Source organism: Poecilia reticulata, linkage group LG15, assembly GCF_000633615.1.
Source record: "Poecilia reticulata strain Guanapo linkage group LG15, Guppy_female_1.0+MT, whole genome shotgun sequence".
Lineage (NCBI taxonomy): Eukaryota > Metazoa > Chordata > Actinopteri > Cyprinodontiformes > Poeciliidae > Poecilia > Poecilia reticulata.
Window position 1 is genome coordinate 15722997 of NC_024345.1, and position 14228 is coordinate 15737224.

Sequence of the window (14228 nt, forward strand, 5' to 3'; positions counted from 1 at the left end):
GCAGCAATGTTGACACCATGAGATGCCATGAGACCTAAATTCTGAACATCGTGGCATGGAGTGCATCCCAGTTTTCCATGTCTGGCATATAACCATTCATTTTAGCTTTTAAACTGGTTATATTGATCCTGTGTCCAGGCAGAGGGATAATCGGTAGCCCAGCATCATGACCTGTTTGTTCTGAAGATCCTGCAGTTTCCACTTTGTCTTCCTGACATGGCGCCTCCTCACTCTGACTCAGGTGCTCAGCGTTACACCTTGTTGATTTTTTTTGTTGTTCTTTAATAAAGTTACGAACGTTTTGATAAAGAGTCAGAGGAGGACGTGCTGGTCTCAGCGTTCTGGCGGCGTTCAGTTCGTCACCTACTGCCGAGATTGACGTATTGCACCGCTGCTCTAGCAAAGCACGAACAGCTATGAAATGGGAAAAAAGCTATTTATTAACTGATTAAGTTATGTTTTAGATTGTTCTTGAAAAACTAACCAGTCACAGCTGATTAGTGGGTGCACATGCACCAATTGATTTTTTTACAGCAGACAGCCGCTCCTCTCTCTTGCAGGTACTGCGCACTCCCGCTAAATCTTTTAGGGGTGCGCAGTACCCGACTGTACCCGCCTACTTTCACCTCTGGTTTTAGGCCATTGTGTACCTATTGTGCCCTCTTAAGATAGCCTGATATCAGTTTATATACCAAAGACATTTTGCCCCAGATTCAGCAGCTACCTTCATGCTATCAAATGAAAAATATTTACTAATTTCTCTGGTCTTGTTTCTTACAAAAATATTTAACAAAGTTGATTTTTGGGAGCTTTGTAATGGCGTTATTGAACTGTTGACACTGTTTATATCAATCATATGGCTTTAGGTCAAAGCAGGTGTTTACTGTAAATAAGCCGTTCTTGACTTTTGACCGCATCTAGAAGACAAAATCAGCTCTTTGAAAGTTTAGCAACCATTAGTTCAAAGAATTAATGCCCCCCACACACACACATATATATATTAACATATGATGACAACCACTCATGTTAGGAAGTCTATACATTAACATATGTAAGTATAGTGCTAAACAACAACCACCATCATCCAGTCAGAGCTTTACAAAACCAGATGAATAAACAGCAACAAAATTAGGAATGATTCAAAAAAAGAAAAACAGGTTTCCTTAATAATATGTGTGAAAGCGTTCTCAAACTCAACCAGTCTTTTAAAAGGACAAAACATGTACGGGAAAGGCTCATATTAAGCACAATAACAACTGAAAAAAGAAAAAAAACCATACAGCTACCAGCAGCCTGTTACATTGACACCATATGTCATAACTGACACCCCACTGGAGTTTTCCAAAGGTGTCAGGTGCTCAGCGTTACGGCCAAGACTGAGACACTGCCAAGAAAATAATGAGAGCTATGATTTGGCTCAGATGAACCTGAAGTCAATTGGAAGATTCAAGGAACGGGCTGACACATAAAATATGTTTTTTTTCTCTCTCTGCTGGTCTACTTTCCTCACTAATTAGACTTTTAGTGTCTGTAGTTTATGTTAATGATAGATTGACATGTTTTCATCTCTCATGTCCTTCATCACGAGTTCAGCCCAGACTAGGGGACAGGGAGCCTTTGTCTGAATGAACACAGACAACCAACCAGTCAAATGAGCAAATAACATCCTGAGATAGAGGCGGATTCTGATTGCCCTACATTAATCTGCGGCCTTAGGTTGAGTTGGATGCAATGAGGAAACTGCTCTGAAGTAAAATAACTCAATGAAAAGAACTTTCAAATCTGAAAAGTAAAGAGCATTTCAGAAATTTTACTTATGTTTGTAGCAAAAAGGTTCAGGAATCTTTAGGAACTTGGTGAATTGTTTTGATTACGTTTCAGACGGTTTACATTTTACTTTTCGTTTTCTCACATCCTGTAGGGATGGATCTCGTCACAAGCAAAATGTGTAAAATTTGTGAGAAAATGGATTTTCCTCTTTGTATTTGATACTCACCATAAACTAAACGTAAAGGAACGTTAAGATAATCAATTTGAGATTTGTTAATCAAGTCCGAATCATCCACGTATGCATTAGAAGCAGCAGAAAAATACATTCATCTTGCTCTCATCCCTATAAACAATTTAGTCATCTTTTATCATTGACATTTTGGTACGACTCAACTAAACCAATATGTCAGTGATATATTGGGTGGAAGCGCTGAATATGCCCTCTTAAATTTGAAATTCTTTTGTCACTTCCCTACTATTGTAAAGGTCACAGTGTGAGAACAACGAGCCCAAACAGCCTTGGGGACTGAACTGAAATTAATTATGTCTGGACCTTTTAATTAGAATACAGCCTCCAACAAAACAACCAAAAATAACCGATGAACACAAAAAAAAAACAGCTAAAGAAAAGCTGTATTTATGGATGAACTTTATTTTTAATTTACAGAATGTCTATCCAATGTAAATCCAGGCATTAATTTGGAAAGTACTGGAAAACCCTGAAAGCCAGTACAGGAGGCCAGTGATCAGCCGGTTTTCTACATTGTTTTTTACAAGCTTCGTTTGAATGCATCAATGTCAAAAAGACAACTAAGCAAAACTGGGTTGGAGTTGGAGGCTCTCTTTACTGTAGCTGCTGTAAAGCTTTCACGAGCGTAGCACAGGGCAGGGCGGGTCAGCGAGACAATCGATTCGGTCCAGGAGACGGCTGCTGCATTAAGACAGGCTTCTGCATTGCAGATGGCACATCTGTATACTATTACAAAAACCTACAGCACAGAGCGGAGGACATCATAATGGATCACAACGTGCCGGGCAGAAACACAACTACCTCAAATTCACATGAGAGGAAACAAGCGAACAAAAGAAACGTATCTGCACACGCACTCACATGTGTGCTCATGCTGTGACATCAATCCCAGCTCATCTTCCATAAAAAGCTGTAAGAGTTCTCCATATTGACCCTCCTGGGTCTGCTGCAGCTGACATATGAAAGGCACGCTGAATAATTTATCGCAGCCTTCCTGATTGGTCCACACGCTTGCATGGTACGTATGACCTACTGCGTGCATCGTCACCAGGCAGCGGACAACACCGGCAGCAGAAAATAAAATCATTCGCGACCTCGACGAGGCCCAAACTGGTTGAGTCACAGTCACCTTATGAGCAGAATGTCAATGAGATTCCCACCACACAGATTAGAAGCTGCACAGAAAAGGATTCAACAAAAGATCTCAGGCGATGAAATTTCTTTCAGTCGGCTTGGATCGCACTGATTGGCTGAGGAGCAGCAGTGGGATTTCATTAGGATCTAATACAATCATAGATGCTTATTAGTGGTGAAGAACAACCACAACAACAAAAAAAACGCCACTTCATTATAATCACTATGATTTCTCTCTCTGACTTACTTCCTTTTCTCAGAAAAATGCAAAGAATTAGAAGAGATTGTGAATAAAAAAGTCTCATCAGTCCAACCATTAAAAGTATAAACATGGAACAGTGTCACTTTACTGTGAACAGTGTGCTTAGCTGAATGAGATCGAATGAGAATCGGCTTTTCAGCAACAAACACTTCAGGTGGATTTGAAGCAAAACTAAAAACAACTGTCAAAAAGCATCCCATCCTTAGTGAAGAGGAACTACTACTGGTTAAAGGCTGCAGTGCAGTCAATAGATTCCAAGGATGGAAATTCCACATTTTCAAGTTGGAATAATTAAAAGAATTAAAAGAAAAAGTCACTTTTCTTTTCAGTAAAGCATTCGTTATGTTGTGTAAAGATGTAATTATTTTTGTTCTAAAACCTAGAAGAAGAAAAAAAAATTACTTTTAAAATAATGTTAGATTACAGAGACTTTTTTGAAAGCTTGCCATTTTTTTATTTTTCCAAAGGCCCTTAACTTATGCAACTTTAATGTGCAACTTTAATAGGCAAAATTAATGTTTCCTTGGATTGGAAAAGTTTCTGACTCCTCATCTAGATCAAACAGGTAAATATCTGTAAAATAATTGTGGAACTGGTAAGTTTGTTGAGTTATTTTTCTACATGAGGATTTTTTTATTTTTCTTTTTTACAAATGTACCCAAATTATATGATTTAGATTTTTTGGTTGCTGTTTTACAGTGTGATTTGTTTTAAATAATTTACGTACTTTCATCAGTGGTGCAAGTAAATGCAGTAGACACTATAATTTCTATGGCTCCACTGGATGTACAATAAGGCTTTTTTTCCTGTTATTATAAGGCACAGAAAGACAAAGAGGAGCCAGAGCAAGCACAGCTATGACAAAGTCACGACCATGAGATGAATTCCTCAGATCCTTGCACACATGGTTTATTTTTAGACTTACAGTAGGTGATGGTATATGGATAAAGCAACAGCGACTGCTTTCATTCCACAAAATCTAATCCACCGTAAGAATTCAACTGCATATGTATAGATATATGGAACCATGTACGTGTAATCAGCTGAAAGATCACAGCTGTGACTTGGCAATTTGTCCAAGCTCTTTGTTCTAATTGGTCCTGACTGCCAGACAAGTGACAACCAGGCCAGCAGGTGTATTTTTAGCTGCTCTTCTCTACAAACCAACAGAGCCAAGAGCGACAAAGCAGGGAGACTGAGGTTTAAACGTGCCTTGTGGTCTCTCCTGACTACATCTGATTACATTATGTAAAACAGCGCATCCTGAGTTCAAAGAGCAGAGAAACAGAGCAGCAGGAGTCCGGGAATGACTAATGGAAAAGACTGTGAGCGTTGTAACCAAGACATTAGTGTTTCCAAGTGGCAATAAAACACCAACTCACCTTCTGTAGACTGGTCGGATTCAGCTGGGTTTTGTCTATAATTTTCACCGCTACCTAGAGGAAGAAAGAAAGAAGGAGAAAAAGATAAGCTAATTAATAAGATTTAAACAAATGTGTGTGTGTGTGTGTGTGTGTGTGTGTGGGGGTGTGTGTGTGTGTGTGTGTGTGTGTGTGCGTAAAAGAAAATTTTGTTCTACATAGTATGAATATTCTGTCAGCACAGACAAAAAAAGCAGAATACATACACTGGAGGTGAACTACACATGTACAGCAGTCAGGTCAGTGCAGCGATTGACTGCTGGCAGCAGGCTGATCTCTCCATCGCCATAATCACCCCAAAGTGCACAGCAACACAGACACGCTCTCCTCACTTTCTCAGAGCTCAGCAGCTTTCACAAAACCACGAGCTGAGCGATACTGCAGAGTCACCGGCGAGCCCACACAATATGCTGATAAGAGATTGACGGAGCACTTTCAACAATCTGATGCGATTACACTCGAGTGCTTGTGAAATGCATACGAGCCTATTGTCCCTGAACAAAAAACAACTACTTAAAGTGTTTTTTTCCCCCCTACCACAAAGAGCTAAGTGTCAAAATTGTTATGAATAGCGGCTGTTTTGTGGTCCAACCACAGACAATTAGGTCAAAATCAATTTTAGCCATGCCTCGGAGAGCAAATGGATGCTTTGAAGGTAATGCAGTGCTGATCTGTTGGTTAATGTCGGGTGCGTAGACACGACAGAGGTTGATGGTCTTTATTGGCCTCCCACATATTTGCAGTTGAAAATAAAAAATTTTTAAAAAATCTCATCTTCATAAAGAAATATCTGAAAATGAACATACTAAAACTCTTGGAAAGGGCAAGAGTTGAAACTGTTACATTTATGTTTTTATATCTGATTGATAACTTTGTTACTTTTCAATGTTTTATTTTTTAAAAACTTGCGTGTTTGGTCCTCAGGGGTCAGAGTTCTGCATGTTTTCTCTGGTTTCCATGCTTTAGCACACAGGGATCAATTAGCTGAATTACCTGCTAAGCTATTAAGTTCTGCAGAAGGCTGCTAGCGACCCATTCACCTAAATCAGGTGTTCAGGCAGGGAAAGCTCCAACATGTGCAGGATTCCAGAATAATTGATCTAAACAGCACTACCATTACAAAAAGAGCAGAGATTGAGGATTATTTATTACTCTATTTTTCACTTCTTGAAAAAATTCCAAACAGCTCTAATCATAATTTTTAATGTTTCTCCTTTTCCTCCAGCCTTTGTGTACAGCTGACTGTACACAAAAGTGATGGACTGATGCTACTCAGAACTCCATAAAATCAGACAGCATATACATTATGCTTTACTAATGACTTGAAGCAAGTAGGTAAGCAGTTAAAGTGTTTATTTTTCATTAAAGTGGTGTTCCTTTTTATGGATCATGTGCAATTTTGGTTTAGACCGGATGTTTAGATCTTTTAAATGTTTGCATTTAAAAGATCACCAGCACTATTCATTTATAAGCCTTCATATTGCTGTGCAGATGCACGTGTTTGTCCTGTTAAGAAAAAGAGGTTCCTCTCCACTGTCACTCTGTGCTTGATCAGGATCAAAGTCAAAGAATTGATGCGATTTCTGCTGGGATTCCTCAGATAAAATTTTTACCAGTCGACTTAATCGGACTCTACTGTAAAAAATAATAACTGTATATAATTAGACCCAAATCTGACTGTCTGACTGTAAAGGAATGAATTGGATGAATTTGAATTCGGAGGATTGCATTCTATATAGCCGATATGACTCAAACCTGTTCGTCTTGTAAAATGTGCTGGTTTGTGAACTGGCAATTAATAAACATAATGAATTAAAATTGAAGTAACTATTTCTCATCTTCAAACAAAAATACCACACAAGAAACGACAGTGCGTGTTTATTTCTTTTATTGTATGCTTAACATCGTTTTCTGAGGGATAGAGGTTCTCCTTTTTCAGGTCACTGTTTGAAATTAAGAGCTCGGTATAATTGTGAAACCATCTTCCAGACTTCCTTTGTCCCCGTGTAAGCTCAATTGTAAGAAGACAAACTGCTTCTGGAGAGAGTATGACAGCCATAATTACAATTTTTAATGACTTTGACTGGGGCCTACTGAGAGATTAATATGCATGCTTCGGTGGGTGCAGATTGTGCCTCAGACCCCAAGCAGCACATTAAGCGGGGGTGGGGGGAGGGAATGCTGAGTCATGGCACAGAGAACGCAGGTTATTCATCACAAACAGGGTTTCCCCAAGACCAGCGCCGAGATTCAATTTCATCAAACGCCTGAAGCTACACCCCATAATGACGCCAATGTGGAGCTGGTGAACGAAACACAGTCCTGCAGAGGCAGAAAGAGAGCCAAGGCTCACAGAGTAAAGAAACAAAGTGTGCAGGTGGGGTCTATTTGCAGCTCGCCTTAGGTGGGCAGGTTCTCTCTGAGACTTTCAACTTCCTGCGAACCGTGTTAAGAGTTTAAATGTTGGCCTGTTGAATGCTAAAAACGATCCTCTCCCTCTCATTCTGGGATTTTTCACTTTGCAGGAGACATTTTCATTGTTACACAATGTTCTGATATAATCCTTTTAATCTCATTTGACAGTGACGTGGATGGATGACACAAAGTTTGCATTAAACGTGCTGCATCCGTCTGCTCACGCCAATGGTCTGGGGGTGAATAATTCAACTCCACAGTGACAGAAGGCCAGTGTGCATCTCTGTTAATTATGCAGATCGTTTGTAACTCAGCGGCCATATGCTCGGCGCCGTACGCCGGCCCCCGTCATCGCGCACGCAACTAAAACACGTGCAGAGCCAAGCGGAAGACGTGGAGGGAAAATTTTGTCGCGACACCACTTAGGATGCAGAGGTGCTGAAGGCACCTGAAATGGTGTGCTGCACCTATTTCCCTCCGAGCTCTTGCTGCACAAGCATTGGTGCATGATTTAGGACACAGTTACACAATGAAAAGATCAGCATCCCTGCTACTAAAAAGAGACGGCAGTATTTGAAATCAATATTAGCGTTACAACACATCAAATGCACAAGAAGCACATAATGTTTCTTACTCTCAGCTGCAGATCAAAGCAGATTATGAATAATGAATGCAAGCTTCTCCTGCAAATATAATATTGATTTTAGCTCCTCCGTATTGACATGAACTCCCGCAACTTTGCGTTCTTGTTTGCAAATCACCACTCACTTAAGTTGCTCTCTGTGCTGTATTGAGAAATATGAGATTCTAAACTGCAGAGATTTAAACATTACCAGTAAGTGTTTTTTGTTTTATTTTAAAAAACTACAGTAGTGCCCTTAAATAAAGTCAACAGACAGAAAAAAATATATACATATATATAAACCAAGCTCAATATGGATGTCTATTAATTTTTTGATAGACATCCATATTGTTCAAGAATTCAAAATTCAAAAGATAAACTAAATATTTACTGTGTCTGCAGACGTTTCCATATGTTTAGTTTGTAATAAACTGAACATGGATAGCAGTAAAATAAACAGTCTGGACGTTTTTAACTGTTTATAGCCAAATTTGCATCTTGTGCTTATCTATTCATATATGACAGGACAGGAAGTGTTTAGTGGTTCGAGCAAATGTTTAATTTGTCAATATCTTCTCCCTGAGGCAGTAAGTCCTGGCAAAAAAAAAATGGAAACAACTCTTCGAGTATATTTAGTCACCTGTAGAAAAAAACAAATACTTGCATGGGTCTAATTATGCAAATGAGTTTAACGTTCAAATAGAGTGCTGAAAGACAGTAGTAAGCTACGGCACCTGACCCCAGAAAGAGAGGGGTTACGCATTTGAAAACTGTGGACTTTTATTCTGAAGGCAGCTTTTTTTTTCTCCTTCTATCGTTCCTGAAAGACCTGACAGATAAAACGCTTAGTGGCAGATCTGCACAATGCGGCAGCCACATTGATAGCTACCTGTAACATGATGTCCATTCACAATTCAGAACAGAATAAGGAAACGGGTTAAGGTTAAACTATAAATTTTTTTTACATTTACTGCAGAATTGGTAACATTTAGGAGAAAATTAAACACAATTGCACAGCGCCAAACCAGGCTTCCTCTGCCACAGATTTCAGTTTTGTTTACATTTATGCTTCCTGGTTTGGTAAACGCAATCTGATGGAGGTGGTCATCTCTACAGGCAGGCTAACGAATATGTCATCCAATAAATTAGGCCAATACTTGAAAATTCTTTAAATAAAGATCAATATTTTAGCAGACCCTAGTGAGGAACCAATCTTTGCTGCTGGATTCATAGCAGGCTTTTGATCAGCCGCAGCTCAGTGAGCAATAAGTCAAGCACAAGTTGTCAGAGCAAGCAGCGCTAATGTCATCATCAGTTCTGGAGAATCTGCCTCTTTCAGAGACGGTGTGCGGAGCAGATCTGTAAACATGATGCAAGTGAGTCACCTGAAATATCTCTATCACCAGATCTCTAGAGGCACAGAAGGAGAGAGAAGCTGCCGTTTCTGCCAGCTCACACCATCTTGTTAGTGCATGGATGCTTCATACCAAGGAAACTGTCAAAAACCTGGCCAAATGTCAAAGAAACTGGTAGATCAGGAAAAAAAGCCTACAAATAAATAAAATAGAGTCCCTGATTTATTTAAATACCTATCAACTTTCAACCATCCATTTTTTTTAAACGTTATTTCAGTTCCCATCAATCCAAACTGCCCTCAGTCTACTCTTTTTTTTGTTTTGTTTGTTTCCATCAAGATGGCCCTACTACTCTCTGTGAGCTCTACAATCTCAAGCACTAAAATATACACACAAGTGTGGGCATCATAGGCAGTCAGTGTTCAGGTGGGATGTAAATGCATCACACTTGAAATATAAGAATCTAAATGTTACATCCGACTGCTTTCAGACTGCACTAATGCACATGCTGACAGCAGCTCAAATTGGATAAGACAAACAGTAAATGAGTGTAGTTAACATCTTAGTGAGTTTCAAACATCTGAAACCAGCTCACAAGCTGTAATAATCCAACCGTTTGTATAGATACATTTTAAGTTGCAGTTCAACTTAAAATGTAGCCGGCAGGCCATTGCTTCAGTAAGATTGCATCAGTTTTTACGGCTTCTGTTCTTTTCATCTATTCTCCCTCCACCTCTTGTCCATGTCTTTGCATTCTGATGAGCCAGCAAAGCCTTTCACACACACAAACCGGAGCATGACCTTCTCCTCCAGCACTAAGTGTCACATACGCAACCTGCTTGTTTAGCATTAGCATTAAAAGCCACGGGGCCGACAAACTCGTAGCCGTTAGACCTGAGAGACCAGCCGTGTTTTTAGTACTCTGATAAAACCTCGGACTTCATGAAACTGAGGAGATTAAAGGATGCAAATGGCAAAGACGCCAACATGAGAGCACGTATGAGGTACATAGAAGGTGTAATTACAAAGATACACCATCACCCTGGCAGGTGAGCACTGTGCAAGCCTGCCTTTGTGTGTGAAAGGAAAAGAGATGTGCATCAAAATAAGTTGAGCAACAAGATCAATAATGCAAAGAAAAACTTGTACCTCATCTTTATTTAACATGCATCTAAATTTACAAGATCTACTTGGTGTTTTTATTTCCCCATATGTTTTTTTTTTCCCATATGCAAGTCTGAAAATCTATCTGAGGCTCAAATGGATTTGGAAAAATTAAAAAACAACCCAACGCCTTGCAAAAGTATTCACATCCCTTAACCATTTTCACGCATTACAACCACAAACAGAATAAATGTTCGGGGTTTTAAGTGATAAAGCAACACAAACCAGTGCAGAATTAGATGACATGGAAGGAATTTTTTTGGCTGATTTTAAATTGAAAAAAAAAAAAACAAAAACAAAAAAAAAACTGAATAGTGTGGAGATGCATTATCATTTATCTGCAGTATGTAAATTTGTCTCACCTCTCTCCCAGTCAGGATGTGCCTTGCTAGCTTCACTTTGGCAAAGTTCCCCTTTCCTATGGTCTTAAGGAGGCGGTAGTTGCCGATATGAGGCTGCTCGTCTGTGGAGGTGAAAGAGTTGCGACATCGTGGCAGGCTGTGACGACTCGCAGACTTTGTTGGGGGAGCTGGGGGCTCAACAAAGCCGTCCACCGACGAGTGCTGCAAGGAAGGCACACATGGAGATTAACAAAATCACTCTGCAACTTCATCTTAAAGCCGTTTGGGTTTACAAATCATAAGCAAAGAAAACATGAAACAATCTTTTGTACAGCTGTCAAAGGAGGACAGACCAGGCACTTCTTTATTTGTAAATCCAAAGCAAATATGCTGGTATCTAGTATCACTGGGGTTGCTGTAGACTTACAAATATAAATATAATAAAAGTAGTTCTCGTCATGGATACAAACCTCAACAGTGGGGGAAAAAAATAATGAATACAGAAAGTGGAAAAAAGTGTGTATCAGGAGTGACTTTCATTCTTAGAGATATCTGTAATACCATTTGCAAAATACCAACTCTCATGTTCACTGAAAAGTAGAAATACTGGCTCTGGGCTCCTGCACACTGTCACTGTCTGAAACGTCAATAGTAAACTCTGTATAGTCAGTTTGGAAAGTACTTAGTGTCACAGCCTCTGAACACTCTGCACATCCTTGATTTGGAGATTTCCCGCATTCTTCCTGCACTGCTTGTTGGAGTTTCACCCATCCTAAAGGACGAGTCCCTACAGGTGTGAAAACTAATGGCTTTTGAGAATCGCCAGCTTCTATTTTCAAATAACTTTCAGGTGTTTTGACAGCAAATTGTCTGCTTCTGAATTTGCTTTGTATTTAACATTTAAACTGAAAGTAAAAGGCTTGCGATTAAAAGAGGGATCAGCTGATGACCAGAAATGTTCAGTGAGAAAGAGAGAGAGCAAGACTTCAGTAGATAACAGGAAGGCTGAACAGTGCAGCAAAGGTATGGTAATCTGTTTAATCATTTCAAGCTAACGTCTGACATGGAAATTACTGGAGTTGGAAATGCTTTGGATATATCAGAGTTAATCTACAGTGTGCAGAAGAAATAGTTTCGTGTATTTCATGATAGTGATGCTAACTACTCAATTGCTAAATAATTTTGCCTCTAAAAAATAATTGCAAAACCATGGTTAAAAGCAGCTGCTCACTCACAAAGTGGTTTGATATTCATGCTAAAAACATTATAGCTCTTAAAGAGAAATCAGAATCATGTTGGTGTTGGGGGGTCAGAGGTTTAGAGAAGTCTGAGATCTGAGATCAACAACAAAACTCTGATTGGTCCAGCTCTACAAAAGATTATTTGTGTGATTTTCCTCATCGCAAGCACAACGTATGATCAGTTCAACTCGATGCTTCACAGGAGGATTTGTGCTTGTTCCATGAAAATGTGTGTTTAATGTCCTGGCCCAGAGGATTTGTTTTACCAGCTACTCTGTAGAACTTGGTTCCAAAGCATTTCTAGTTAATTCGTTCAGAAACACGTGATTCAGATTTTAGCTATCAAAAGTAAACACTGGGTTTTCTTCATAAAAGAATGATGCACCAGAATACCCCAAGTCGTCCTGAAAACTTTCATGAATACAACATACCTTCTGCAAAGTCAACTTTGGCCTCATACATGCATTTTTAGCTGCATTAAACTTATAACTTTAACCTCTACTATTGCTGGCCACATGACAATATTTCCTCTTAGTGCCTGAAAATGTGCTTTTAAAGTAAAAAGCACATAGTGTTTATAAAGCACATTTCACAAGTAAAAAAGTGCTCACAGAAGCTAAAAACACTGAACACACGGACATCCAAAATATTACCCAACAATCTAAACACAAAAAGCATAAGATGCTAAAAACAACCGATAAATCTGACTAAAAATTGTTTTCTTAACTTCTCCTACTTTGTAAAAATTCACTTCTACATATTAAATGCTTTTAACCTTTCCTAACAAGTATTACTGTGAAAACACCTGCACCCCCCCAAGATGTGAATATGCATCCGAATTCAACTACTAAAAGGCTAAAGGTTAATGAAGGCAAAACATCTCCACTGAAGTTATTTTGTTGTTACTTTTCCTGGAAATTAATAAATTGCACTAATAAGTAATGTGAACCACAAGCTATGAGAATAAAGACACTAAATTCAAACAATAATGTATGTGGGGGATTATTGGTCGTGTTTCAATATTGGTTTTAAATCCTAGCACTCTCTCAGAGTACTTAATTGCTAAGACTATCAAGGAGGAAACAATGCAAGAGAATGCAGTCCCTTCCATACATAAACACATTTTGTATTACCCACAAACCAAAATTCAGTATCAGAGGAGACATCATTTTTGACAACATCTTCAAAATATGTAGCACAGAGCCACAACTTTAGCCTGATTTGAAGGTGAACAGCTTGCTGTGAATGCAGCACCGGTGCAGGCCTGGCGCAGTCTCCTCTGGTCTGCCTCCTCTCCTCCACAACAGCTGCTGATGTCAGTCCAGGTCAAAGATCCCATGATCCTCTGCTCCCGAGCACCACACCCCGCCGGAGAATAAAACCTCGGTCGGGTTACCCAGGCGCCCGTGTTCCTGTTTCACTGGGGAAATGCTACACCCTGCAGGGTGTGTGCCTCACCTCCGCCAGCCTCCATCCTGACAGAGTCAGATCTACGAGGCAGGCTCACTTTCGCCGGTTTTGCGGTAAAAAAAAACAGTTGGGGGGGAACTTTTGATAGGATGCCAGCGAAGGTCCACGGTCTCGCTTCGCAACAAACATTTTGCAAGTAGAACTGTACATAAAGTAAAAAAAAAAAAAAAAAAAAAAGCATACATATACAGTGAAGTGACTTTGAGTTCTCGTGTTCAAATACTGTACAAATGTTGTCTCTTGTCCCTGGCCAATGACATGCTGTCCTCAGGGAGGCCGTACAAAAGAAACAACACACATCCTCAGAAGCACATACACAGACACAAGAGGGGGGAGAGAGAGAGAGAGAGAGAGAGAGAGAGAGAGAGAGGCCTCTTTATTGCTGGTCTAAAAGCCACTCACCTCACTCTAAGTAATGGAGTCTTATGCAATGCAGTTTAGCTGCTATTTTGCCCTACAGGGCTTGGAGCTGGGCTTGTGCGGGTGCAGAGTAGACCGGCTGACTGCTTCCAGTGATGCTGAGACGGGGCTTTAATAGCCACCTAGTAATCTATGTCTGTGGGAGCAGCTTTTTCCAGACATTTACATTAGCTCCTGATGCATTACGGAAGACTAACTGTGCTCAGCAATGCATCTAATAATGGTCTGAGAGGGAATATAATCATGTAAATGAAGTTTTGTTAAGCTATGTATCTATACTGCTGAAGGAAAGACACTTTCCTTATTTGTTTTTAACTTCACGATGATCAAAGTATATATATTCTGAAAGAGAGATGAATAAAG

General features: G+C 39.6%; 1 protein-coding gene across 6 annotated transcripts in view; it reads right to left on the minus strand.

The window, feature by feature from the left end:
* mark1 (MAP/microtubule affinity-regulating kinase 1) overlaps window positions 1-14228 on the minus strand; it is a 41400-nt gene that overhangs the window by 25105 nt on the left and 2067 nt on the right. For all 6 annotated transcript variants that reach the window (XR_535557.2, XM_008429556.2, XM_008429555.2 and 3 more), the window contains exons 2-3: window positions 10756-10956; window positions 4799-4852 (exon numbers count right to left, since the gene is read on the minus strand). Coding sequence is in view for 5 of the 6 variants with exons in the window: in XM_008429556.2 (XP_008427778.1) it covers window positions 4799-4852; window positions 10756-10956 (255 nt within the window). In the remaining variant the exon portion in view is untranslated. The remainder of the gene's footprint in view (window positions 1-4798; window positions 4853-10755; window positions 10957-14228) is intronic.